The sequence below is a fragment of the Mytilus trossulus genome, chromosome 1 (assembly GCF_036588685.1).
Source record: "Mytilus trossulus isolate FHL-02 chromosome 1, PNRI_Mtr1.1.1.hap1, whole genome shotgun sequence".
In the NCBI taxonomy this organism is placed as follows: domain Eukaryota; kingdom Metazoa; phylum Mollusca; class Bivalvia; order Mytilida; family Mytilidae; genus Mytilus; species Mytilus trossulus.
Genome location: NC_086373.1, coordinates 998,222 through 1,024,216, shown reverse-complemented (window position 1 = coordinate 1,024,216; position 25,995 = coordinate 998,222). Strand labels below are relative to the sequence as shown.

General features: G+C 31.7%; 1 protein-coding gene across 16 annotated transcripts in view; it reads right to left on the bottom strand.

The window, feature by feature from the left end:
• LOC134711978 (muscle calcium channel subunit alpha-1-like) overlaps positions 1-25,995 on the bottom strand; it is a 140,248-nt gene that overhangs the window by 21,210 nt on the left and 93,043 nt on the right. For 14 of the 16 annotated variants that reach the window (XM_063573157.1, XM_063573167.1, XM_063573046.1 and 11 more), the window contains exons 24-36: positions 25,929-25,981; positions 25,375-25,521; positions 23,428-23,629; positions 22,956-23,114; positions 22,564-22,674; positions 21,075-21,158; positions 8,397-8,519; positions 7,576-7,641; positions 6,970-7,064; positions 6,290-6,485; positions 5,346-5,473; positions 3,815-3,911; positions 2,054-2,258 (exon numbers count right to left, since the gene is read on the bottom strand). In XM_063573157.1, the coding sequence (XP_063429227.1) occupies positions 2,054-2,258; positions 3,815-3,911; positions 5,346-5,473; positions 6,290-6,485; positions 6,970-7,064; positions 7,576-7,641; positions 8,397-8,519; positions 21,075-21,158; positions 22,564-22,674; positions 22,956-23,114; positions 23,428-23,629; positions 25,375-25,521; positions 25,929-25,981 (1,666 nt within the window). The remainder of the gene's footprint in view (positions 1-2,053; positions 2,259-3,814; positions 3,912-5,345; positions 5,474-6,289; positions 6,486-6,969; positions 7,065-7,575; positions 7,642-8,396; positions 8,520-21,074; positions 21,159-22,563; positions 22,675-22,955; positions 23,115-23,427; positions 23,630-25,374; positions 25,522-25,928; positions 25,982-25,995) is intronic. The other 2 variants (XM_063573176.1, XM_063573064.1) reach the window with 1 other exon arrangement.

Here is a 25,995-nt window from a genome sequence, read left to right as displayed (position 1 = left end):
TTAATTTCAACAAACAAAAATAGTTGAACTATCCACAAATTATCCAAGAAACTGACATAACTGTGTCTATCAATGTAAGTATTAATAGTACTATCAGGTACAAATGAGGTCAAGGCCAGGTGATTTAAACACAAAAGGCAACATTTTTTACCCAAAATTGTAAAATTAGTAATACATATGTTTCTCTTGAACTCTCTATTCAATTTTATTGTTATATTGTATTTCTATTTAAAATTTGTTGGTTAATGTGTACAGAAAAGCAATTATTAGTCACTAAATATCCAATTTTTCTGAATAAGTTTTGAAATTATTTCACTCAAGACATTGATATTTCACTAGAATAGAGAATCTGTCTTAGTATATAAACGTTATAATATTCGAGTATATCTTCTCCTTATATAGTATCTATACATCAATATCACCAATAAAATATCAAACTAATTGACAAAAGTCTGGTCTACACACCTCACAATAGTCATTAGTCTCTAAGACTTTAGAATGATATGTGGTCAGACATCAGCTACAAAAACACCACACATCATGCATTCAAAACACTATACTACAACAACCTTTCATAAATGTATCTCTTTTGAAATTCTGATTTTCCATTTCTTAAATTTTAGTAACTTATTTTAAATAATATAACAAAAATCAATTTTTGACCAATAGATTTTCAATATATATTTAATTTTGTTTTTGAAAGATTTGTGCATAAAAAAAGCATATAAAAAATTGACATGTCAAAACAAAAAGGACACTCAGGTTTTTAAACTCCAATATAAAGGACATGAAAACCTGTATGGGCCAAGTTACCATAAATGTCATAAAATGTAATACTATGTTTTGTACTAGAGTAATTGTCAATTAACCAGCCCACATTTGTTGTTCCCCCTTCTTGGCCCCTGATTCCTATACAGTTGGAGCCATAACCCCCAAAACCAATTTTAACCATCCCTTTGTGGTACGGAAACTTGTGATATAATTTCAGAGAGATCCATCCACTATTCCACAAGTTGTTGTCTGGAAACTAGAAAAATGCTTATTTGGGCCCCTTTTTGGCTCCTAATTTCTAAACTGTTGGGACCATAACCCTAAAAATCAATCCCAACCTTCCTTTTCTGGTCATAAACCTTGTGTTTAAATTTTATAGATTTCTATCCACTAATACTAAAGTAATTATGTGAAAACCAAATGTCTTTGACAACATGATACCAAAGTACGACCGTAAAATAGAGTGGAGAGAAGGGGACTGATCATAACTCTTGGCTAGCGAAGATAGGCTATACAGTGTTGTAATACTTTAATTATTTGGAAATGTTGGATCTTGTGGAAGTTTTTTCATCTGAACACCAATTTAGTGACACTAAACTAAATTATTATTTCTGACCATTAAAATCCATTTTGTCTTTTTGTGATTTAAATCATTCAAAAATTTGACCATGTACATTTATGGTCGCTTTACATCAAAACAATGAAACTATGCATCAAGGTGTCAAAATAACAGTGAAAAGACTGGCTGTTGTCTTTACCATTAAAAATCAAACAATTAAGGTCTAAAAATATTTGACTTCCGCGTTGAAGATCTTCACAAAAAATAAGTTGGGTTGTAATAAATCTAATAACACCAATCAAAAATAAAAAAATAATCCACTTCAAATATAACATCAAAAGGAGCTAAAATTACTAATCTATCAATCACACTCTTTCAAAATAAAAAAAAAGATTTCAACATCATAGTCACCTTATATAAAATATCAATTATTAATGCCTTGTATTAAAATAACATTCAAATATATATTAAAGTGTTTATTAAATCTAGTATACATTTGTATGGTTTACATTACTCTTTCTCTTCTTATAAGATTTGGATTTTTTTTATACATATATCCTTTTTCTTAAATATGCTCTTTTTTTTTAAATTTCTGGATTTTTTTTTATAATTATAAGTATAATATATAAAAATTTACTTTGAATTCTTGAAATTTTTTTTCCTATAAATGGGATATAAAGTGACTTTGATGTTAGTACTAACAGGAAGGTATAACAAACTTACTACCAGCAGGGGGGACCACTTGGTCCAGTAGTTTCTGATTTGTTCTCTTCCAGATTTTAAGAATAACTTTCCGTAGTTCCTCATTACAATCATCAATATTTCCTTCCACTTTAATTTTCAGCGATGTTCGAACTAACGCAAACAGAGTCGCATTAAACATGACAGTACCATCACTGTTTAAAGGCATGTTCATACTGACTAAGCGCTGAAATAACAAAAAGAATCGCATTAAACTTGACAGTACCATCACTGTTTAAAGGCATGTTCATACTGACTAAGCGCTGAAATAACAAAAAGAGTCGCATTAAACATGACAGTACCATCACTGTTTAAAGGCATGTTCATACTGACTAAGCGCTGAAATAACAAACAGAGTCGCATTAAACACGACAGTACCATCACTGTTTAAAGGCAAGTTCATACTGACTAACCGCTGTAATATAAAACCATCATCTTATTTTAAATGAACTCCTACAGAATGTACCATTAAATTGTATCCATCCATTTTCAAAAAACTTTGTTAAGAATCTGCACAGATGTATAAATTAAAGCCAGCAATCACCATGCTGTAAATAGACAATCTGACCTATCTGAACTATACTCCTTAGTCAATGACTATCTGAACTATACTCCTTAGTCAATGACTATCTGACCTATCTGAACTATACTCCTTAGTCAATGACTATCTGACTTATCTGAACTATACTCCTTAGTCAATGACTATCTGAACTATCGGAACTATACTCCTTAGTCTATGACTATCTGAACTATCGGAACTATACTCCTTAGTCAATGACTATCTGAACTATACTCCTTAGTCAATGGCTATCTGACCTATCTGAACTATACTCCTTAGTCAATGACTATCTGAACTATACTCCTTAGTCTATGACTATCTGAACTATCGGAACTATACTCCTTAGTCAATGACTATCTGAACTATACTCCTTAGTCAATGGCTATCTGAACTATCTGAACTATACTCCTTAGTCAATGACTATCTGAACTATCTGAACTATACTCCTTAGTCAATGACTATCTGAACTATACTCCTTAGTCAATGACTATCTGAACTATACTCCTTAGTCAATGACTATCTGACCTATCTGAACTATACTCCTTAGTCAATGACTATCTGACCTATCTGAACTATACTCCTTAGTCAATGACAATCTGACCTATACTCCTTAGTCAATGACTATCTGAACTATACTCCTTAGTCAATGACTATCTGACCTATCTGAACTATACTCCTTAGTCAATGACTATCTGACCTATCTGAACTATACTCCTTAGTCAATGACTATCTGACCTATCTGAACTATACTCCTTAGTCAATGACTATCTGAACTATACTCCTTAGTCAATGACTATCTGACCTATCTGAACTATACTCCTTAGTCAATGACTATCTGACCTATCTGAACTATACTCCTTAGTCAATGACTTTCTGACCTATCTGAACTATACTCCTTAGTCAATGACTATTTGTTCAGTAAATAAGAGTACCTAGTAAGCATACACAGACTCCTTATTTTTTATCATTTGGTTTTCATTCCTAATATAAACCTGTTCTTCAGCTTTATCTAAACTTATCAGTGTGATGTCACCACTCATTTTATATCTAGTTATAACTATACTGCTTAGAATAGGAAAATAAAACAAAACATCAGAGAAAGCCAGCTCTTATAATATTAAAATCTTCTCTCCAACCAGTTAACTTATATCCTCTCTGATCATAATACTGCATGAAGTACATACCTTGCATGCCACTCTGTGTGGGCATAATTTACCAAAACCTAATGGTGGTGATATTTTTCTTAACAAAGTAACTACATCTAAATGTTTGATTCTGCCCCTGAAAATAAACAAAGAAACAATTTTCAATTTGTAATAAAGATGTGACTGAAAAGAAATAAATTAGGAATGTGTCCATTGGACACAGATGAATGGACACAGATGATGTTCCTGGAATGTGTCCATGGGACACAGATGATGCCCCCGCTTGCATCATATAGATTATTTTAAACATGACATGACTGAAGATGGTTGTAGTAAAAAGGTATAACTCTAGATTGGTAAAAATGAAAGGGGGGGGGCATAATGATTTAACGAGCATTCTTTAAAAATTGTAAGGAAATTATTTTCTAAGCATTCTCTTCAAATTATAAGGAACTCATTAACAGATGATTCTCTTCAAATTCTAACAAAAGGTTAACACTGTTGACCCCAGTTGGCTCTCCTACTTCATACACATTGCTGTAGGATCAAAATCTACAAACATGATGGCTGGTACACTTACTTTGCTTCCAGGTCATAATCTGACCAATATCTAACAAACTCATCAAGATTGTGTGGTCCTAGTATTGACCAATCTCTTGTTAGATAGTGATTAGAGATTGCTATACTTACTTTGCCTCTGGATCATAATCTGACCAATATCTAACAAACTCATCAAGATTGTGTGGTCCTAGAATTGACCAATCTCTTGTTAGGTAGTGATTAGAGATTGCTATACTTACTTTGCCTCTGGATCATAATCTGACCAATATCTAACAAACTCATCAAGATTGTGTGGTCCTAGAATTGACCAATCTCTTGTTAGGTAGTGATTAGAGATTGCTATACTTACTTTGCCTCTGGATCATAATCTGACCAATATCTAACAAACTCATCAAGATGGTGTGGTCCTAGTATTGACCAATCACTTGTTAGGTAGTGATTAGAGATTGCTATACTTACTTTGCCTCTGGATCATAATCTGACCAATATCTAACAAACTCATCAAGATGGTGAGGTCCTAGTATTGACCAATCTCTTGTTAGGTAGTGATTAGAGATTGCTATACTTACTTTGCCTCTGGATCATAATCTGACCAATATCTAACAAACTCATCAAGATGGTGTGGTCCTAGTATTGACCAATCACTTGTTAGGTAGTGATTAGAGATTGCTATACTTACTTTGCCTCTGGATCATAATCTGACCAATATCTAACAAACTCGTCAAGATGGTGTGGTCCTAGTATTGACCAATCTCTTGTTAGGTAGTGATTAGAGATTGCTATACTTACTTTGCCTCTGGATCATAATCTGACCAATATCTAACAAACTCATCAAGATTGTGTGGTCCTAGAATTGACCAATCTCTTGTTAGGTAGTGATTAGAGATTGCTATACTTACTTTGCCTCTGGATCATAATCTGACCAATATCTAACAAACTCATCAAGATTGTGTGGTCCTAGTATTGACCAATCTCTTGTTAGGTAGTGATTAGAGATTGCTATACTTACTTTGCCTCTGGATCATAATCTGACCAATATCTAACAAACTCATCAAGATGGTGTGGTCCTAGAATTGACCAATCTCTTGTTAGGTAGTCAAAGTTGTCCATGATGACAGCAACAAATAAATTTATAATCTACAAAATGAAAAGCAGAAATAAGCAAATTTTAAAAACAGCAAAATTCAACATACCAGTATACCTATCTCATCAACCCTAAAAGCTACGTTAATATGTAAGTATTACAACTTTTAATTCATGGTTGAAATTGTGGTGTCAAAACTGAAAGATGACCCATCAACTAGAACAAAATTTACAATTTTATACCAGAGTTTATGTATTGAAATAAGAAATTATCTATTTTTTCATATCATTCCTACTAATATTCATTTTACTATTATTTTACTTTGCTGCTGTATATTATATTTGTTATTCGTTTTGTACATGAATCAGGCCATTCTTTTCCTCATTTTGGGGCCTTTTAGATATAGCTTTCTATTAGATATGGGTTATTCTCATTTCTGAAGGTTATTCGGTGAACTATGGTTACTCACTTCTAGGTCAATGGGTCTCCGGTCAAGAGTTGTCTTATTGGCAATCATATAACTATGGTTACTCACTTCTAGGTCAATGGGTCTCCGGTCAAGAGTTGTCTTATTGGCAATCATAAACTGGTTTGTATACAGCAGACCATAATTAAGACATGATACAATTATAACATCAATAGGGCTATTCTATTAAAATGTATGTGGGAGGGTAGGAAGGGTGGTTTAATGATGGATCTTTTTTGCAGTATGAATCTATTACCATTATGCAAAATTATCTAAATAATGGTTCTTGGTTATAGGAATATTTTGAAAGTCTGTTCCATGTTCATTTTAATGGAATAGCCCTTAATTTAAAGGTACATGTCATATCTAACTATCTCTACTTATATTCAGGGGGTATACTTACTAAAAATGAACACAGAATATAGAAAGATATAAAATAGAAGTAGGCAAAATCTGTTCCACAAACATCAGCAGCTGCTGTAAAAGTGCTGTTGACTTGGTTGACCAACTCATCAGGAGGTGGACCTGTTTCACATAACACGTTAGGTTTATGTACACATGACAACATGACATCTTGCCACGCCTCTCCTGTTGCTGATCTGTAAGGATAAACATAACAATAATAACAGTTATAAAGTATGTGTAGTCCATGTAAATTGAATTTTCTAGTTCAGAGATACCACTATGTATAAACCAGAATTTAGCAGTTGGCTTGTACTTATAGCCAGATATTTAGAATGTTTCCAAAAAGGCTTGGTTGTTAATTGTACTGCCTATGTCAATGATTAAACAAAAGTTTGGAATTCTCTGTTTTTAATATCTGATTGTTTACACCTTTGATAAGCTACCATATTTTCAGCTGTAAAGTGTAAACAAAACTAATTTCAACAAAATTACAATCGGTAGAAAATTGGTTCGTTATCTTTAAAGACGGAAGTGGTAATAAAAACTGCAGTGCTCCTGTCACTCAATCAACTATGCTCTTTACCATCCAATCAAAAGTTATGTTGCAAAAAGCATTTATTATATTATACTGAACTAGTCCATCTTCCTGTAGTATCATGATACATAATAAATATTTACCTGAATAGAACTAAAACAGCCAGCTGGAAAGTTTGAAAATTATTGTTTCTATGTAACTGACTGTCATCATTATTTATAGATATCTTCCCAAATATCTGAAAATAAACAATGAACGCTAGTCATATTTGGGGGATCTTTATAGCTTGCTGTTAGTTGTGAGCCTAGGCTCCATGTTGAAGGCTGTACCTCAACCTATAACTTTTACTTTTACAAATAGTGACTTGGATTGAGACTTACCTTGTTGGGATTCATACCACATCTACTTATATCAATGTGCACAAATAAAATTTTAAGTGTCTTTACTGCCATTTACAATGTCTTTTTCATAAGACAGTGTGTGAACCTGCAATGATACATGCAACTGGTTGTGTTTACATGTATTCTGAAGCAAAACTGATCATTCCCTTTTATTTAAGCCAAAGGGACTTTAAAAAAAAATTAAATTATACAATGCCATCTCTAATGTAATTAAGTTTCTGTAGCTGACGTATGACTAGCTGGACTATGAGGCTGAACATCTTTGTATGAATCTGAGGCTGACGATATGGCACTGACAAAAAGTAAAAGGGTAATGTATGCTAATAATAGAGAAACTTTGTTACATACCTGCATGCCAATAACTGCATAGATAAAGAATAACATAACTATCAGCAGTGCTACATAGGGAAGAGCCTGAAAAATAACAGATACACCTTTAATAACATAACTATCAGCAGTGCTAAATAGGGAAGAGCCTGAAAAATAACATGTACACTTTTTAATATCTCTCATATAAATGTTCAGAGCAAGTTTAACAGCTTTGACAATGATGTACCAGCAGTTGTGTAAGAGAGTGTCTGCTTAATTAATCAATACAAAAGTTGGTCAATATAATTGCAATCAAAGCTCAAACTTGTCTCTGTATTTTTTATCATGGCACTTGTCAATCACATTGTATCTGGATTCTTTCTTCCAAAACAATGACTAAGCTACCCATCAAATTGACAAAAATAATTACCCTAATACCTAAAGAAAACTATAAATTCCGAAATGTTGAAATTCTTTTGTTATTGAGATACATATTCAACATGAACATGATGAACAACAATAATAAATGCCAGCAATAGAGTTTACATGAACAGTACTCCAATATTTCATAGTTTATTTGTTGTTATGTTCACAGACATGACAATTATTAACGTTCACAGACATGACAATTATTAACAGCTATATGTCTGTGTGGAAAGATTTTTAAGTTAACTAGTAACATCTTGATTGATGAAGCTGATCACTTAATATGAAAGAATAGTTCAATCTTTAAAAATATAATACTTATGACTAATTTATGAAACAAGTATTAAAATATGTTGAAATTGATTTTTCCATCTAAAAGTGTTGTTTTTGAATATAAACTGTTCTGTCTTGCTTGTGATATTTGTATATTTTACCTGAAATGATTTGATAAATGTCCATAGGAGTGTTCTAATACCCTCCCCTTTACTGAGCAATTTAACCAGTCTCATCACACGGAACAACCGGAAAAAGTTGATGCTAATTATACCTTGACCAGGCTACAAAAATAAAAACATATCATTATTAACTTCTAAAAGTACTCTAAAGTAGAAAATATAATTAAATGCAATCATTTATTATGACAATGCTTATACAGTCTGCAATCCTAGAAATCATTGAGAGTTGACCCACTTATAATAATTCTTACCCAAAACTGAAATAATGGATCTGATTCTTAAATCACATTACTTGTTTGTGGGTTAAAGTATTGGTTTGTCACTGATCTACACAAAGAGGTAACAACCATACATTTATAAACATCTATTTCAAACTGAACATGCATAAAATTATTAAATGTATTAAACATTGCTCATCCCAATCCGTCTTCATTACCACAAAGCATTGAAACTAATTTGATTAATTGATTAAATAAGTTAAGGGAAAGGGCTGTTGGACAACAATATTATAACCATAATCTTATACTTGTCTTCATTTCAATGCATGTCCTTAATGTATAGGAGTCAAACATTTCAAAGAGGTTCTTAATTTTTGTCCATCTAATTAGTAAAGCCTTTTTCAACTGATTTTTATAGTTTGTTCCTATGTTATACTGTTATACCTGTGTCCCAGGTTAGGAGGAGGTTGGGATCCTGCTAACACGTTTAATCAGCCACATTTTTTATGTATGTACCTGTCCAAAGTCAGGAGCCTGTAATACAGTGGTTGTCATTTGTTTATGTGTCACATATTTGTTTTTCGTACATTTTTTTTATATTAATAAGGCTGTTAGTTTTCTCGTTTGAATTGTTTTAAATTGTCATATTGGGGCCTTTTATAGCTGACTATGCGGTATGGGCTTTGCTCATTGTTGAAGGCCGTACAGTGACCTTTAGTTGTTAATGTCTGTGTCATTTTGGTCTCTTGTGGATAGTTGTCTCATTAGCAATCATACCATATCTTCTTTTTTATAATTAATACCTTCCTCTATTCAAATATCCTAGTTTCAAGAAGTAGTATTCAATTTTTAAACCTATAATTAAAGTTAATGCACCTGGGGTCAACATGTCAAAACATATACATACTATAATATTGATCAGAATCTACTAAAATTATCAATAAATATATATATATATATCTTATTAGATTGCTTAATACACCTGCCACCTGTAATGAACTCTTGCTATATCAAACTTTGATCAAAAAGACATATCACCTAAGATCATGACTTCAAACTCACACTTTAAAAAAATCAATCAATTTTATGGAGGAAAACTAGTATTTTGTATAAATAATTGTAAATCATGACCTTTTAGTCATGTACAAAATAGAAAACAAACAAGAATGTGTCCTCAGTACACGAATGCCCCACTCACACTATCATTTTCTATGTTCAGTGGACCGTGACATTGGGAAAAAACCTCTAATTTGGCATTAAAATTAGAAAGATCATATCATAGGGTACATGTGTACTAAGTTTGAAGTTGATTGGACTTCACCTTCATCAAAAAATAACTTGACCAAAAACTTTAACCTGAAGCGGGACAGACGGACGGACGAACAAACGGACGCACAGACAAAAAAAAACATAATGCACCTCTACTATCGTAGGTGGGGCATAAAAATTATAAAGTTTGATATAACAAGTTTCAATTGGGAATACTATATATATTTAACATACAATATATGTGTTACAATTACATTAACTATGACCTCTATGCAAATTCATAAATATAATTTTGTGCTTTAAAACATGTCTCCATGTTTTTTTATGTAGGCACTTAATTGCTTTCATTTCAATTTCACTCTCTTATCTATTTTCATTGTTCATAATTTTCTAGGACTAAAATATAAATTTGCACACAATATCATAGTGAAGGGAACCATAAAAGGGCTACCACAATATTTACACAGAAATATTTACAAACGTAAAATATGAAAACAAAAGATATTGCATCTCTATCTGCAATGTGAAGTTGGCAAAGAAAATAAATAAAGCTGGCAAAATAAAACATGTAAGCTGCAATTGTAGCTGACGACATATAATATGGTGCAATTGTTTTCAGTAACAAATATAACTCATTTGTTAATACATAAAATTAATATCATAAAATTATCTCTGAATTTTGCAGTGCATTTTTACCTCTGTATTTTCAATCGACTAAATGATATATTTTGTATTAATATTTGTGCAAATAACATCCTAATTATGTATAAAACAAGAAGAAAAAAATGTATCAACATGAAAAAGGAAAACCTCCTCAAAAGGCATTCTCATAGAGAAAAACCTCCTCAAAATGCATTCTCATGGCAAGTATCTGACACTGAGAAAGTTTTATGCAGAGTAAAAAAACATTTCCACTCCACAATAAAACATTAAAAAACCCACATAGCATACATTATTACTGATGAAAAGTTTTTTCACGACTATTTAAAACTTCTATACTATTAAACGAGAAGACCTCATTGTTGGTGTCGCTTCTCTTCCTTCCACAATAAATCAATCATCATGCCTCTGTGTCCTATAGGTAACATGCATAGTCGCATTTGTCATCCATTCTTATGATTATTCAGATTGAGTTATTTTGGGAGAAAAATGACAAAAAAGGAGTCCGGAAATGATTCCGTCATCAGACTGACTTTTAGTCATAGATAAGACTTCCTGTTTGAAACATGCACAAATACAACCAATGGTATGATAGATAACAAAAAAGAAAAATAGTTAAGCCAATCAGAGCGTTCTCTATGTCATGGTGTTGAGATCGCAAGACCCACAACTATATATACCTCCTTAGAGAGGACAATTATTTTTCGCGTTCATCAGCATGTAAACTACGATTATACTTCTTTAATATATAGCGAATCTCTGTATTCTGTCTACTGTTTTTTTTTTTAAATGTTATAACATTATACTATTCAAGTGGTCATACCAGTTGCATTTTTATTAAAATAAGTAAAACATGTGACACAAGTACAACCAATCGTAGAGCATTCTCCATATCATGGTGATTAGAACGCAAATATCACAACTATTATATCCCTTAGAGAGGGCAAATATTTTTCGCGTTATCTACACGTAAACTATGATTATACTACTTTAATATATAGAGACTCTGTCAGGAAATTTCTATATATAATTTATTGTTAAAATGGAAAATAGTGATTTGGCAAAAATGAAAGTAAGGTAGAGATTAGAGGGAGGTAGGACCTTTTTCGGGGCGTCTGGATCGGGTGTTTTTAAGCTCGGGATTTGTGGATTGATTCTTACCAGTGGCGGATCCAGAAATTTTCACAAGTGGGGGACCACGGACTGACCTAAGAGGGGGCCCGCTCCAGTCACGCTTCAGTGATTCCCTATATAAGCAACCAATCCCCCCCCTAAATCCGCCTCTGCGTACGGGATCCGGGAATATATTTTTCGATTTCGGGATATGAATTTCTTTAAAATCTACATCTCGAGATTTCATGGTTTAATGCCCGGGATTTTGGGATCAGGATCCCAACGATCGACAACCCCTCAAATTAGCCTTAGTCGGTATTTGTCACTGATTTATACATGATTCAAATCCTACCATTGGCATGTTAATAAGGTTCTAAAAAAAACACTGATGGATTGTCATAGAAGCATATTTTTTAGACTAATAATGGTCTATATATAAGCAGTTACATTTATTTCATGTTTGAAACGGTGCATATTTAATTTGATTTGACTTTTACCAAAAGAAGCATTGTAGCAAAGGAGAAGAATAATTGTGGTCGTAGGCTTGAAACACGAATATAATTGAATTTAGCGGAAAGGAAACAAATATCGGACTTTGGAAAAAGGGAGATACCTTTTTATGTAATTCTCAATACATAATATCTTTTACAAACAATCATCCTACCAACAGTTCATAAGCTGTATATGCCCGCGATTTCGCGGGTGTGTTCTAGTCAATATTTATAATAGGACTCAAATAATAGTTAAAAATACAATGTATCACATCTACTATAGCATTGGTTGGTTAACTGAAGTTTCAGAATAAAGTTTACTTGTGTTTCATATACAGTTACAGGGGAGGTAATGACGTTGCTAACGTAAAATGTTATTTTCGTGACGTCAAACTGTGACTTATCGGGAAAAGATGCATTTTTCGACTGATTTTTATCATTCAAACTGATTTAATTTGAAAACGAGTTCATGGACCCCTATTTTTCAAAACGGCAATTTGTTTCATTTTGCAGGGAGATTATATGACCCAAATTTTATAAAACTGTAAATAGAGGATTTTTTTCAATTTTGATAAACATGCAGCAAAAATAACGTTTTTTCCTCAATTCATGAACATTTGATAAATATGAGTTATTTCTGAATAAAAAATGCGTATTTTTTTAGGATACTTACAAAATAAAGAAATTAACGATAATTTAACCAAAAACAATTTGTGTTTATCTTTTATAACAAAAAAGTTATGTCTTTCTTTCGAAAAAGAAATAACGGCAACAAATCTGAATTTTGAGCAAATATACAAAATTTCGACCTCATTTTACTCAAAAAAGTAGCACATGAAGGTATATTTTTTATTACATATTTGATTTAATCAGATGAAAAATAGCCTATATGCAAATTTTCATGAACTTGTAATTACAGGATCAAAACTGTATCGTATGTCCTTAAGTCAAGTAGCTTAATTAACCACTGTTGTTGTTTGTCCATCTTTTTTACAAAGTATCTTCAACTGTTTTCACACCAAGAGAATTCTGGGATATCAGAATTTCAAGATATGCCAAACTAGTTAACTCTTGATCATGTAACTGACACTAATCTCTAAAACTTTGTATTGTGATTTGGGGTGGATGGCATGGAAGAGCTTGGTGACATAATACCACAGCTGTTTGTGATGACTTGTGATATTTACAGCTTAACAAAGCTGTATTTCTTTGTTACCTTGAAATGACGACAACCTTTTCACTGCAAGAAATGTGATTTCATTGTCTTGCTAGGGATATATTAATGACAAGCCAAATATGTCCAAATTTCCTTCTTCAGCAATATCTGACATAAAGTGGCCTATCATTTTGCAAAGCAGAATTTTTCTGCCAATATTATACGTCTTTGTGTTTCTGAATAATTATCTATGAAAGGGGATTATAGTCATATGAAACAAATTTCTTGTATTGAAGAATTTAAGCAGTTAAGGAAATTATTGAACTCAATGGAAGCATATGTATTAAACTATTGCACAATTAAGTTATAAAATTCATAAATATGTTCTAGATCCTAACCTTTCAACTTTCTTTATTTCTTATGTATAAGCTTCCTATATTTGGAACACCCCTTACTGGGTAATAATAAAATAATGAAACAAGTAAAAAAAATAAGGCATATTTTTTCTATGTTTTCCATGAATTTCTTACTTTTAAATGTTTTGGTATAAACAATCTTCTTTAGATGCTTGTTTACATTTTCTACCGTTAAGGGTGCCAAATTACTTACAAGTATAACAAGTTTCAAAGATGTTTAGAATATATGTGATATAATTATGAACTTTTATGTTACTCCAGCTAGGAAAATAACATGGCAATAACAAGACAAGATATCGTCTTTTTTCTGCCAGACAGAAATGCATGGCCTGAGTAAAACCATAACAATTTACAGAATCACCAAGTCATTGTTATAAAACATCATTTGTGCACGGGGATGTGTTATTGAAATAACAAGTACTGTGGATTCATTCATTTGAGTGATAACCAATAGTTTATAGATAGTGGATATTTTTATTTTAGTGTTTCTCAAAAGTCTACATAAAGCCCATAGAAAGTATATAATTTATTGAGCATTTAAATTGTGGTTCATCTTTGCCCATGAAATCCAGTAAAAATGGTATCAAACACATAATGAATCCACAGTTTTACCAGGCTGGTCATGCACAAATTGTTCTGCTCTACTTTGTTGAGATTAAAATGGTTGGACAATCTTAATCTCAGCGTCTCTTTATATGCTACTGTCAGTGTCTAGTTACAAAAGGAACTATACAAAAACACATAAAATAAAATAAAAAGGAGATTTTGTGAGATAACTAACATATGAACCAACATGCTGAATCTATTAACACAGGTTTTCTGATTTCATTCAAAAGGATATTTTTCCTGTAACAAAATTTCTATTTAGAACATAACAAAACATTTTCATGGAAAGTATGCATATTCCTGCTTTCAATCTTGATATAAAAAGTTTTCTGCACACAGGTGCTAAAATACACACAAAATAAAATTGATGATTGTCATGACAACATAGCAGGCAATACATGCTTTTTTTCTTCAACAAGCGTTTTGATTGGTGGAATCTGGGGAGCATGCTGGGACATTTTTTCCAGTCATTGAGACATGGCAGAACATCAAGACATTAAATCACAAACCTTATTAGCCCTCTATTTTTGTGCCAAATTAGGAAAAAAATTGTATAAATAATGCATTAAATATGAAAACAAATGATGTCATGATGCCCTCTTGTGAAAGGTGTCACACTGTGAGGCAAGACCTTCCATACAAGCAATTGTCATAGAAAAAAAAATAAAAAAAATACAAATATGACATGCAATGATGTAATTTTCTTTTCAATAAAACCCAGGATACCTTCCAAATTTATTCATGCCAAGAAAAATCATGCAAATGATTTAACACAACTGACATCGGCATTCAACAAGCAATTCAAAGCAAAATTCTCTTTAAAGTAGTTAAAATGTCTATTTGGGGATATTTTGTATCCTTTAAACAAAATATAGTGGAATTCAAATAGAAACTAATCAGTTAATATTTACAACTCTTCAAATGTTAAACAATCTTTTATAGTTATTACAACAGACAAGATAACAGTCATTAAGACTGACAAGATTGATTGAATAATTTGTGATTGCTTTACACATACTATGAACAAGATAACAGATAGGCAGTAAAATAGAAAAGATAGCAAACTGTTGTTACCACTGACATCATAGGCATTACATCCAACATGATAACCTACTAATTACTATTGACAGAAGATGACTCAGTCATTACCACTGAAAAGATAACTCAGTCATAACCAATGACAAATAACAGAGTAATTGTCACAAATAAGATAACACAGCTACTGCCACTTAACAGGTAAGTCATTATCAATGAAAAATACCACAGTAACTGAAACTTAAAGTCATAAGAAACCTCAAATCAAAAAAAATTAATGCATATGATTTTAATAACTAAATGGATAGTTTTCATTATAAAACTTATGTACATATACTTTTTTCTGAAGAAAATTCTTTAATTTATTCATATTTAGAAGAAGTTTACTTTATTTGAATAGCTTCCTTCCAGCAAGCAATTCCCCCAAACATATTTTCCGTATGCAAGGTGACCTCAGTGTGACCCATCTCGTAAAAATCCGGTGACCACAATACGAATGGATGTCCTTAAAATAAACTATTATCTGAATTTACATGTTAAACACGTGCTCAATTTCAATGCTTTTTTGTTTATCTTTCGTCAATTGTTGACAAAAAGGTGACAATCGTTAAACTTCGGCTTCAAAACACGAACTTTAATTACCTGCCATATTTTCACAATAACACTGACCGATTGAAAATAAAATTGACAATTATACAAAATTTACACGAAAAAAATGATAAATTCGAGCACAGAAGACTAAGTTTATGATGTTTGTATGCATTGGTTCAAGAATTGGAAGAACATTATTTTTCACCGGTCACTCGTTTCTTATGACTTTAACAAGACAACAAAGTAATTATCAATGGCAAGAAAACAAAGTAACTGAAACTTAACAAGACAACAAAGTAATTATCAATGGCAAGATAACAAAGTAACTGAAACTTAACAAGACAACAAAGTAATTATCAATGGCAAGATAACAAAGTAACTGAAACTTAACAAGACAACAAAGTAATTATCAATGGCAAGATAACAAAGTAACTGAAACTTAACAAGACAACAAAGTAATTATCAATGGCAAGATAACAAAGTAACTGAAACTTAACAAGACAACAAAGTAATTATCAATGGCAAGATAACAAAGTAACTGAAACTTAACAAGACAACAAAGTAATTATCAATGGCAAGATAACACAGCTACTGCCACTTAACAGGTAAGTCATTATCAATGAAAAATACCACAGTAACTGAAACTTAACAAGACAACAAAGTAATTATCAATGGCAAGATAACAAAGTAACTGAAACTTAACAAGACAACAAGGTAATTATCAATGGCAAGATAACAAAGTAACTGAAACTTAACAAGACAACAAAGTAATTATCAATGGCAAGATAACAAAGTAACTGAAACTTAACAAGACAACAAAGTAATTATCAATGGCAAGATAACAAAGTAACTGAAACTTAACAAGACAACAAAGTAATTATCAATGGCAAGATAACAAAGTAACTGAAACTTAACAAGACAACAAAGTAATTATCAATGGCAAGATAACAAAGTAACTGAAACTTAACAAGACAACAAAGTAATTATCAATGGCAAGATAACAAACAGTAAATACCACTGATGAGATAACACATAGTCATAACTAATAAACACAAGATTACACATAGTCATAACCAATACACACAAGATTACACATAGTCATAACCAGTAAACACAAGATTACACATAGTCATAACCAATACACACAAGATTACACATAGTCATAACTACTAAACACAAGATTACACATAGTCATTACCACTAAACACAAGATTACACATAGTCATTATGACTAACACAATATTGCTCTCACAGGTAGTTATTATCAATAACATGATAACACTAAGTTATTACCATTGACATAATAACACAACCAATACCTCCAAAAGATATCCCCCAAGGTTTTAACAGCAGAAAAAAAAGAAAGTACTTATTCCTAATGACTGACAAGATCAATCTATTTTCACAACCGACTCCACTCCTTCAAGATATGGCCGTTTATAACAGCTGACATCATTATTATGATTATTTGGACTTTTAACTGTTGTAATCTTGAAAATGAAAGATAATATCAAACTTAAATACTACATTTAAGGAATGAAATGTACCAAATTCAGTCAATAAACAGCTGACTTAATATTGCAGTAGCAAACAGCTGTTTAGATACACTTTTAATACATTGGGCAACTGGTAACTTTTTTCAATAGTATATCTAACTTTGTACACATATCAACAATAAAGCTGACAACTTGTATTCACCAACACAACTAATCAGTAATACTTGAAATGAAGATTTAGGTATCAATGTTTAAGAGTGAATCTGCAAGCAGTGAAGAGAGAATCAAGTATCTATGAGTAAGAGTGAATGATGTGTTAATGTTCAAAACTGAATCATGTATCAATGATCAAAGGTGAATCAGGTATCAATGAGTAAGAGTGAATCATGTATCCATGTTCAATTGCATCTGCCAGCAGCCCCGGCATCAGGTATCAATGAGTAAGAGTGGATCAGGTATCCATGTTCAATTGCATCTGCCAGCAGCCCCTGAATCAGGTATCAATGAGTAAGAGTGAATCATGTATCCATGTTCAATTGCATCTGCCAGCAGCCCCTGCATCAGGTATCAATAAGTAAGAGTGAATCAGGTATCAAAGATCAAGAGTGAATCAGAGTCAATGTTCAAAAGTGAATCAGGTATCAATGTTCAAAAGTGAACCAGTTATCAATGTTCAAAAGTGGATCACTAATCAATGTTCAAAAGTGGATCAGTTATCAACGAGTAAGGGTGAATCAGTTATGCCCCTGAATCAGGTATCAAATGAGTAAGAGTGAATCAGGTATCAATGTTCAATAATGAATCAGAAAATCAATGTTCAAAAGATTATCAGAAAATCAATGTTTAAAAGTGGATCAGGTTTCAATGTTTAAAAGAGGATCAGGTTTCATTGTTCAAAAATGAATCAGGTTTCAATGTTCAAAAATGAATCAGGTTTCAACAAGTAAGAGTGAATCAGTTATCAAGGAGTAAGAGTGAATCAGGTATCAACAAGTAAGAGTGAATCAGTTATCAAGGAGTAAGAGTGAATCAGGTATCAACAAGTAAGAGTGAATCAGTTATCAAGGAGTAAGAGTGAATCAGGTATCAGTGTATAAGAGTGAATCAGGTATCAATATTCAAAAGTGAATCAGATATCAACCAGTAAGAATGAATCAGTTATCAACGAGTAAGAGTGAATCGGGTATCAATGTTCAAAAGTGAATCAGATATCAACCAGTAAGAGTGAATCAGTTATCAACGAGTAAGAGTGAATCAGGTATCAATGTTCAAAAGTGAATCAGGTAACAATTTTTAAAAGTGAATCAGAAAATCAATGTTCAAGAACACTTTTGATCAAGAACCAAATATTAATTTTTAAATTATGAAGATAAGGTTATTATTTGATAAGAAACCATTTTTCCAATACCTAGTCTGAGTTATCTGTTGTAACTCATTATTTCTATACTATGAGCTCACTTTATTGTAAAACTGACTGCATGTTTAGATAAAGAAGTACTTCACTATTAAACTTAATTATTAATGATTTGATATAAATATGATGTCCATAAAATAGTAGAAAAGACTTGGAAAAAAGAATTTAAGTTTACATTTTAATTGGGCCAGTCATATTTACATTTGAATGGCCTGTCCTATATGTAATCTTCATGATACAGAATTCATTACTTTTGCAGGGAAAATATTAAATAAAGACGTATGATTTTTCGTATTTAGTAATCAGAATTTGAAATAATGTGTAGCTTTTTAAAACAAGTCACAGGATACCTTGTTTTTCATTTGAATGGAATGTCTTCCTATGAAATTGCAAAAAATTTCATACCATCATTGATATGGAAAAAATTGTAGCATGGTAACAAAAACTATCAAACAATGTTTGATTATAAATGAACAAGACTCTGAGTATTACAACTTACATTCAACACACTATTTATATAACAAATAAGTCAATATTAATACACATAAACAGTTCTATGTTAAAAAACCTACAACACTTCTGAAATAAAACTTTTTATTATTAGAGTAATGTAACAATATGAAGTTTTAGAAAATGATTGAAAAGCTTACGTTGACGATCTAATGACAGAAACCACAACATCATATCTAAGAGCTATTATTACATATATATGTGCAGCTGCCTTAAAGAAGCAAAATATAGTGATGGATAAAAACCTAGTCAAATCTACATCTTTCTCTCTCTATAGTTTGACATTCACAACCCTAAGTTCATACAGAAGTGGCATCTATAAGATTGATTGTTGATTGCCTAATGTCCAATTACAATGAGCTAATCACAGTAAAATTATTTAATCAATGTTTTTTATTTATCAATTTTAATCCCTTTTTTAATAGATGTAGAAAAAAAATAAAGGGAGTGTTGAAGGAGGTATTGCAAAAGGAACAGCGATAGACTTTTTTCTCTCTATTTAGTCCGTGGAAAAGATTGTTATGGTAACAATTGTGTTCATACTATGATCCAAGAAAAGAAATCATTCCCCATCTAGATATATCTAATCTACTATGTTTACATCATATTGTTCAGCTCGGTAGTACCTTCAATTGAAGATCTGTTTGAGCAACACTTCATTTTTATGAAAATGTATTTTTAAAGGAAACTAATCTGGATACATTTTGTAAGTCAATATTATTAGCTGTATTATTTCTTTTATTTATACTCATAATAGGCCGTAAGAAATCTGGCCAACTAATCGAATTTTATAATTTCTTTGACATAAAAACATTGAAGAACCTTCCATGTTGTACAGATATTTTAAAACAAGTAAAACTTTTTAAATATTGGTTGAACAATTAAAAGTAAAATAGCGAGCACATGTTTAATTTCCCTCTGTATGTTTCATACTGTTCTTCTTATAACAAGGCTATGGAAAATTCTATTAGAATTATAATTAATATCATGATTTTTGTAATAGTTTTTTAATTCATTGGTATTTATAGTTTATTTGTGTGACGCTGAGAATTGTTAAACTATAGAGAGTAGGCTTGTAGTTTGCTCTAGGCAGAAGATGCAGCTAGCCTTCTACCATTCTCACTGGGATACGTTAGTGATTTAATTAAAAACTTGAAGAAAAAAGAAATAGAGAAATAACTTACCTTAGAAGTCTAAATACAAGGCAAGGCAGGCAAAATTTATAACTTTTGTCAAGATTTAAATACAAGACAAGGCAGGCAAATTTACTATTTTTGTCAAGTTTTTTTTCAATTTTTAACATATAAAAATATATAAATCATACATAGCTAGTCATTCTTCGAGTTGTGGGACGTCTTCTCAATTAAATTTCAATTATCAGATTTATCAAACAATAGAAATATTTTAATGACGTGAATGCAGTTAAGCAGATAAGATTTTTTTAAGCAAAGAATTATTGCACGAGAACTTTCTACTTACATTTTTAGATAGGTATGTTATTATAAAATCAACAGGATTAAACAAAATATTCAAATATGAAAGGTAAGCTAGAGATACTCTGCATGACAATGGCTGAGAGAAATCAGGTACAAGAAACTCTGAACAAGACAAGAAATGAAGTGCAAGATGAATTCATATGATGTGCATCAACTCTTAAAGATCTGAATCATTCTGATACTTACATTTACTTCTGTGTATATAATATCTATAAAACTTCCTAGGACTATGATGAAATCAAATACATTCCAGGGATCTCCAAAGTAGTTCTGAAAAGCAGTCATACACAAATTATAGAAAAACAGTTGACAAACTCATAATTATAAAACAAATTCCTCAATTACAATCTAAATACAATATTCATAAAATCATCTTTTGGTGTTATGAAATGTTCAGGTTTTATTTTTTTTTGGAATCTGACTGTCAGCCATGATGTCTTCTTATACATGAAGAATAGATTGATTGATTGTTGGTATTTAATGCCACTCTTAGCACCACTTTTTGGCTATTTCGTGGCATCCAGTTTTTTAAGGTGGAGGAAGCCTGAGTGCCAGAGAAATCCAGACTTTAGATAGGAAAACTGACAATCCTAGTCAATTAAGATTGGGAGTCGGGTGCACCTGAAAGGACAGGATACAAACTCACAACCACAGTGTTGACTGGCTAATGATGACAATCCTAGTCAATTAAGATTGGGAGTCGGGTGCACCTGAAAGGACAGGATACAAACTCACAACCTCAGTGTTGACTGGCTAATGATGACAATCCTAGTCAATTAAGATTGGGAGTCGGGTGCACCTGAAAGGACAGGATACAAACTCACAACCACAGTGTTGACTGGCTAATGATGACAATCCTAGTCAATTAAGATTGGGAGTTGAGTGCACCTGAAAGGACAGGATACAAACTCACAACCTCAGTGTTGACTGGCTAATGATGACAATCCTAGTCAATTAAGATTGGGAGTCGGGTGCACCTGAAAGGACAGGATACAAACTCATAACCTCAGTGTTGACTGGCTAATGATGACAATCCTAGTCAATTAAGATTGGGAGTCGGGTGCACCTGAAAGGACAGGATACAAACTCACAACCTCAGTGTTGACTGGCTAATGATGACAATCCTAGTCAATTAAGATTGGGAGTCGGGTGCACCTGAAAGGACAGGATACAAACTCACAACCACAGTGTTGACTGGCTAATGATGACAATCCTAGTCAATTAAGATTGGGAGTCGAGTGCACCTGAAAGGACAGGATACAAACTCACAACCTCAGTGTTGACTGGCTAATGATGACAATCCTAGTCAATTAAGATTGGGAGTCGGGTGCACCTGAAAGGACAGGATACAAACTCACAACCTCAGTGTTGACTGGCTAATGATGACAATCCTAGTCAATTAAGATTGGGAGTCGGGTGCACCTGAAAGGACAGGATACAAACTCACAACCTCAGTGTTGACTGGCTAATGATGACAATCCTAGTCAATTAAGATTGGGAGTCGGGTGCACCTGAAAGGACAGGATACAAACTCACAACCTCAGTGTTGACTGGCTAATGATGACAATAGTAGAATTACTTTTATCAAGAATAGAAAATATGTTCCTACCTTAAATCTAAATATCATAAGTTTGTTCCTACCTTAAATCTAAATACCATAAGTGTTTGTTCCTACCTTAAATCTAAATGCCATAAGTTTAAGTACAAATTCTATTGTAAATACACCAGTGAAGATCATGTTCAGATAATCTAATGCTTTGGAATAAGTTTCTGACTGTCCGTCATACTGAAAAGATAAATACAGCATCCACAGAACTCATTAATGAAGAATTATATCCATTGTCATTTTTTCTCTTCAAATACCCTTTTTCTGGAGTAGCAATCTTTTAACAGAAACAATAAAGTTGCAGGCTCAATAAAAAGAAATTTTTCCTAGACTCAAGACTTCATACATTCTCTTTCCACTCTATTAAGAAAAATTCACTTGATACTTTTATCACCAAAACAGAAAAAACTAAATTGTAGAAAATAGCAATAAATGTATTTCTATCAATATATTTTACTCACCTTTAAAGCTAATATAACAGTGTTTAACATAATAAGTGTAAAGATTCCATATTCAAATGCTTGCGAGGTGACAAACCACCATATCTTGTATTGCCACCTCGCCTTTGGTATGTATCGTCGCATTGGTCGGGCTTTTAATGCAAACTCTATACATTTTCTCTGCAAGTATATAAAAATATCTCATTAACTGTGTGTATCACATGCAAATGACCTCATACCAATATAACAATAAGGAGATGTAATGAGATAACTATCCACCATTGCCCAAAACGACATGGAAATTAACATCTATAATTCGACTATAAATCTTGTTTTAAAAGTAGTTATGTAATGAACTATTCTATTTTCCTCAGCGTTTTATTGTTATATAAGTAGTTATGTAATGAACTATTCTATTTTCCTCAGAGTTATGTCATAAACTATTCTATTTTCCTCAAGAGTTTTATTATTATATAACTTTCTTCTTTCTTACCTGATTTTTATCTAATTCACAATTTTTGTATTCCTGTTCTCCTTCATTCTGAAAGGTGACGATGACAAAACCTACGAAGATGTTAACCATGAAGAAAGCGATCACAATGATGTAGATAAAATAGAACACAGCTACTATTGGACGGAAGTTGTGCTTTGGACCAAGATCTTCTTCTTGTGAATCTATAGATATATACAGTAATCTACAAAGAAAAAGGGTAAAACGTATATCTATAGATATATAAAGGGTAAAATGTGAATCTTAGATATATAAAGTAATCTACAAAAGAAAAAGGGTAAAATGTGAATCTATAGATATATAAAGTAATCCACAAAGAAAAGTGGTAAAATGTGAATCTATAGATATATAAAGTAATCCACAAAGAAAAAGGATAAAATGTGAATCTATAGATATATAAAGTAATCCACAAAGAAAAAGGATAAAATGTGAATCTATAGATATATAAAGTAATCCACAAAGAAAAGTGGTAAAATGTGAATCTATAGATATATAAAGTAATCCACAAAGAAAAAGGATAAAATGTGAATCTATAGATATATAAAGTAATCCACAAAGAAAAAGGATAAAATGTGAATCTATAGATATATAAAGTAATCCACAAAGAAAAGTGGTAAAATGTGAATCTATAGATATATAAAGTAATCCACAAAGAAAAAGGATAAAATGTGAATCTATAGATATATAAAGTAATCCACAAAGAAAAAGGATAAAATGTGAATCTATAGATATATAAAGTAATCCACAAAGAAAAAGGATAAAATGTGAATCTATAGATATATAAAGTAATCCACAGAGAAAAAGGATAAAATGTGAATCTATAGATATATAAAGTAATCCACAAAGAAAAAGGGTAAAATGTGAATCTATAGATATATAAAGTAATCCACAAAGAAAAAGGGTAAAATGTGAATCTATAGATATATAAAGTAATCCACAAAGAAAAAGGATAAAATGTGAATCTATAGATATATAAAGTAATCCACAAAGAAAAAGGGTAAAATGTGAATCTATAGATATATAATGTAATCCACAAAGAAAAAGGGTAAAATGTGAATCTATAGATATATAAAGTAATCTACGAACAAAAAGGATAAAATGTTAGCACTAATTATGTGAACTTAATTTATTTTTTACCAAGGTCAAGCTTCAAACAAAAGACAGTTATCATCTTATTTGAGAAAAAATTATCAACCAAAAGGAAATTAAGACTTATTTTTGTCCATCTGATGAGTTAAGCCTTTCTCAACTGATTTTTATAGTTTGTTCTATGTTGTACTGTTATACCACTGTTCAACGTTAGGGAATTCGAAGGTTTGGGATCTCGCTAACATGTTTCACCCCGCCACATTGTTTATGTATATGCCTGTCCAAAGCCAGGAGCCTGTAATTCAGTGGTTGTTGTTTGTTTATGTGTTACATATTTGTTTTTTTCGTTCATTTTTTAATATAAATAAGGCCGTTGGTTTTCTCTTTCGAATTGTTTTACATACAGTGAGAGGTTTAGCTAGCTATAAAACCAGGTTCAATCCACCATTTTCTACACAAGAAAATGTCTGTAAATTTTTTTAAAAATTTTCCTCAGAGTTCAGTATTTTTGTGATTTGACGTTCATATACAAGTACATACTGTGGCCATCCTTCAAATATAGCCACTGTAAACAATGTCAGCATAGCTAAATGTACAAAGTATACCAATACTTACTGTGGCCATCCTTCAAATGTAGCCACTGTAAACAATGTCAGCATAGCTAAATGTACAAAGTATACCAATACTTACTGTGGCCATCCTTCAAATATAGCCACTGTAAACAATGTCAGCATAGCTAAATGTACAAAGTATACCAATACTTACTGTGGCCATCCTTCAAATGTAGCCACTGTAAACAATGTCAGCATAGCTAAATGTACAAAGTATACCAATACTTACTGTGGCCATCCTTCAAATGTAGCCACTGTAAACAATGTCAGCATAGCTAAATGTACATTGTCAAAATTTAGCTCATTATTTGTCCAGACTCTGTCTCTTTCTTTTGGATTATCAATAGTGCCATCAGGGAATACTACAAATTTACCACTGAAATAAACATATATATTATCTATTTAATTTTGTAAATCTAATTAAAGATTTAACTTAATTTTAAAATGTAATTATTATGTAGTTTTGTGTACATAGACTGATTTATCTTCCTTAGTGTGCACAGACTGATTTATCTCCCTTTGTGTGAACATGGCCCAATAATCTCCCACATTTTGCTCTGTACCTAGGCCAGCTTAACCAAATAAAATTCATTGTTGATAGTAATGGTAGTTCTAAATATCTGATGAGTCTTTTGTTGGTAGATGCTGTATCATACCTTATATATTAGGTTATTTTGGTTATCATTTTTATTGTTTTATAAAAATATTCGCAATAAATATTTTGTTTGGCTTCTAAACAGCCTGAAAAGAGAATCATGTTATATTTAAGATTCACTGACTTACTGGCATTCACTTTGTATTTCTTTTGATTCATCTGTACATTTGTGAAATTTCCCCTGCAATAGAACTC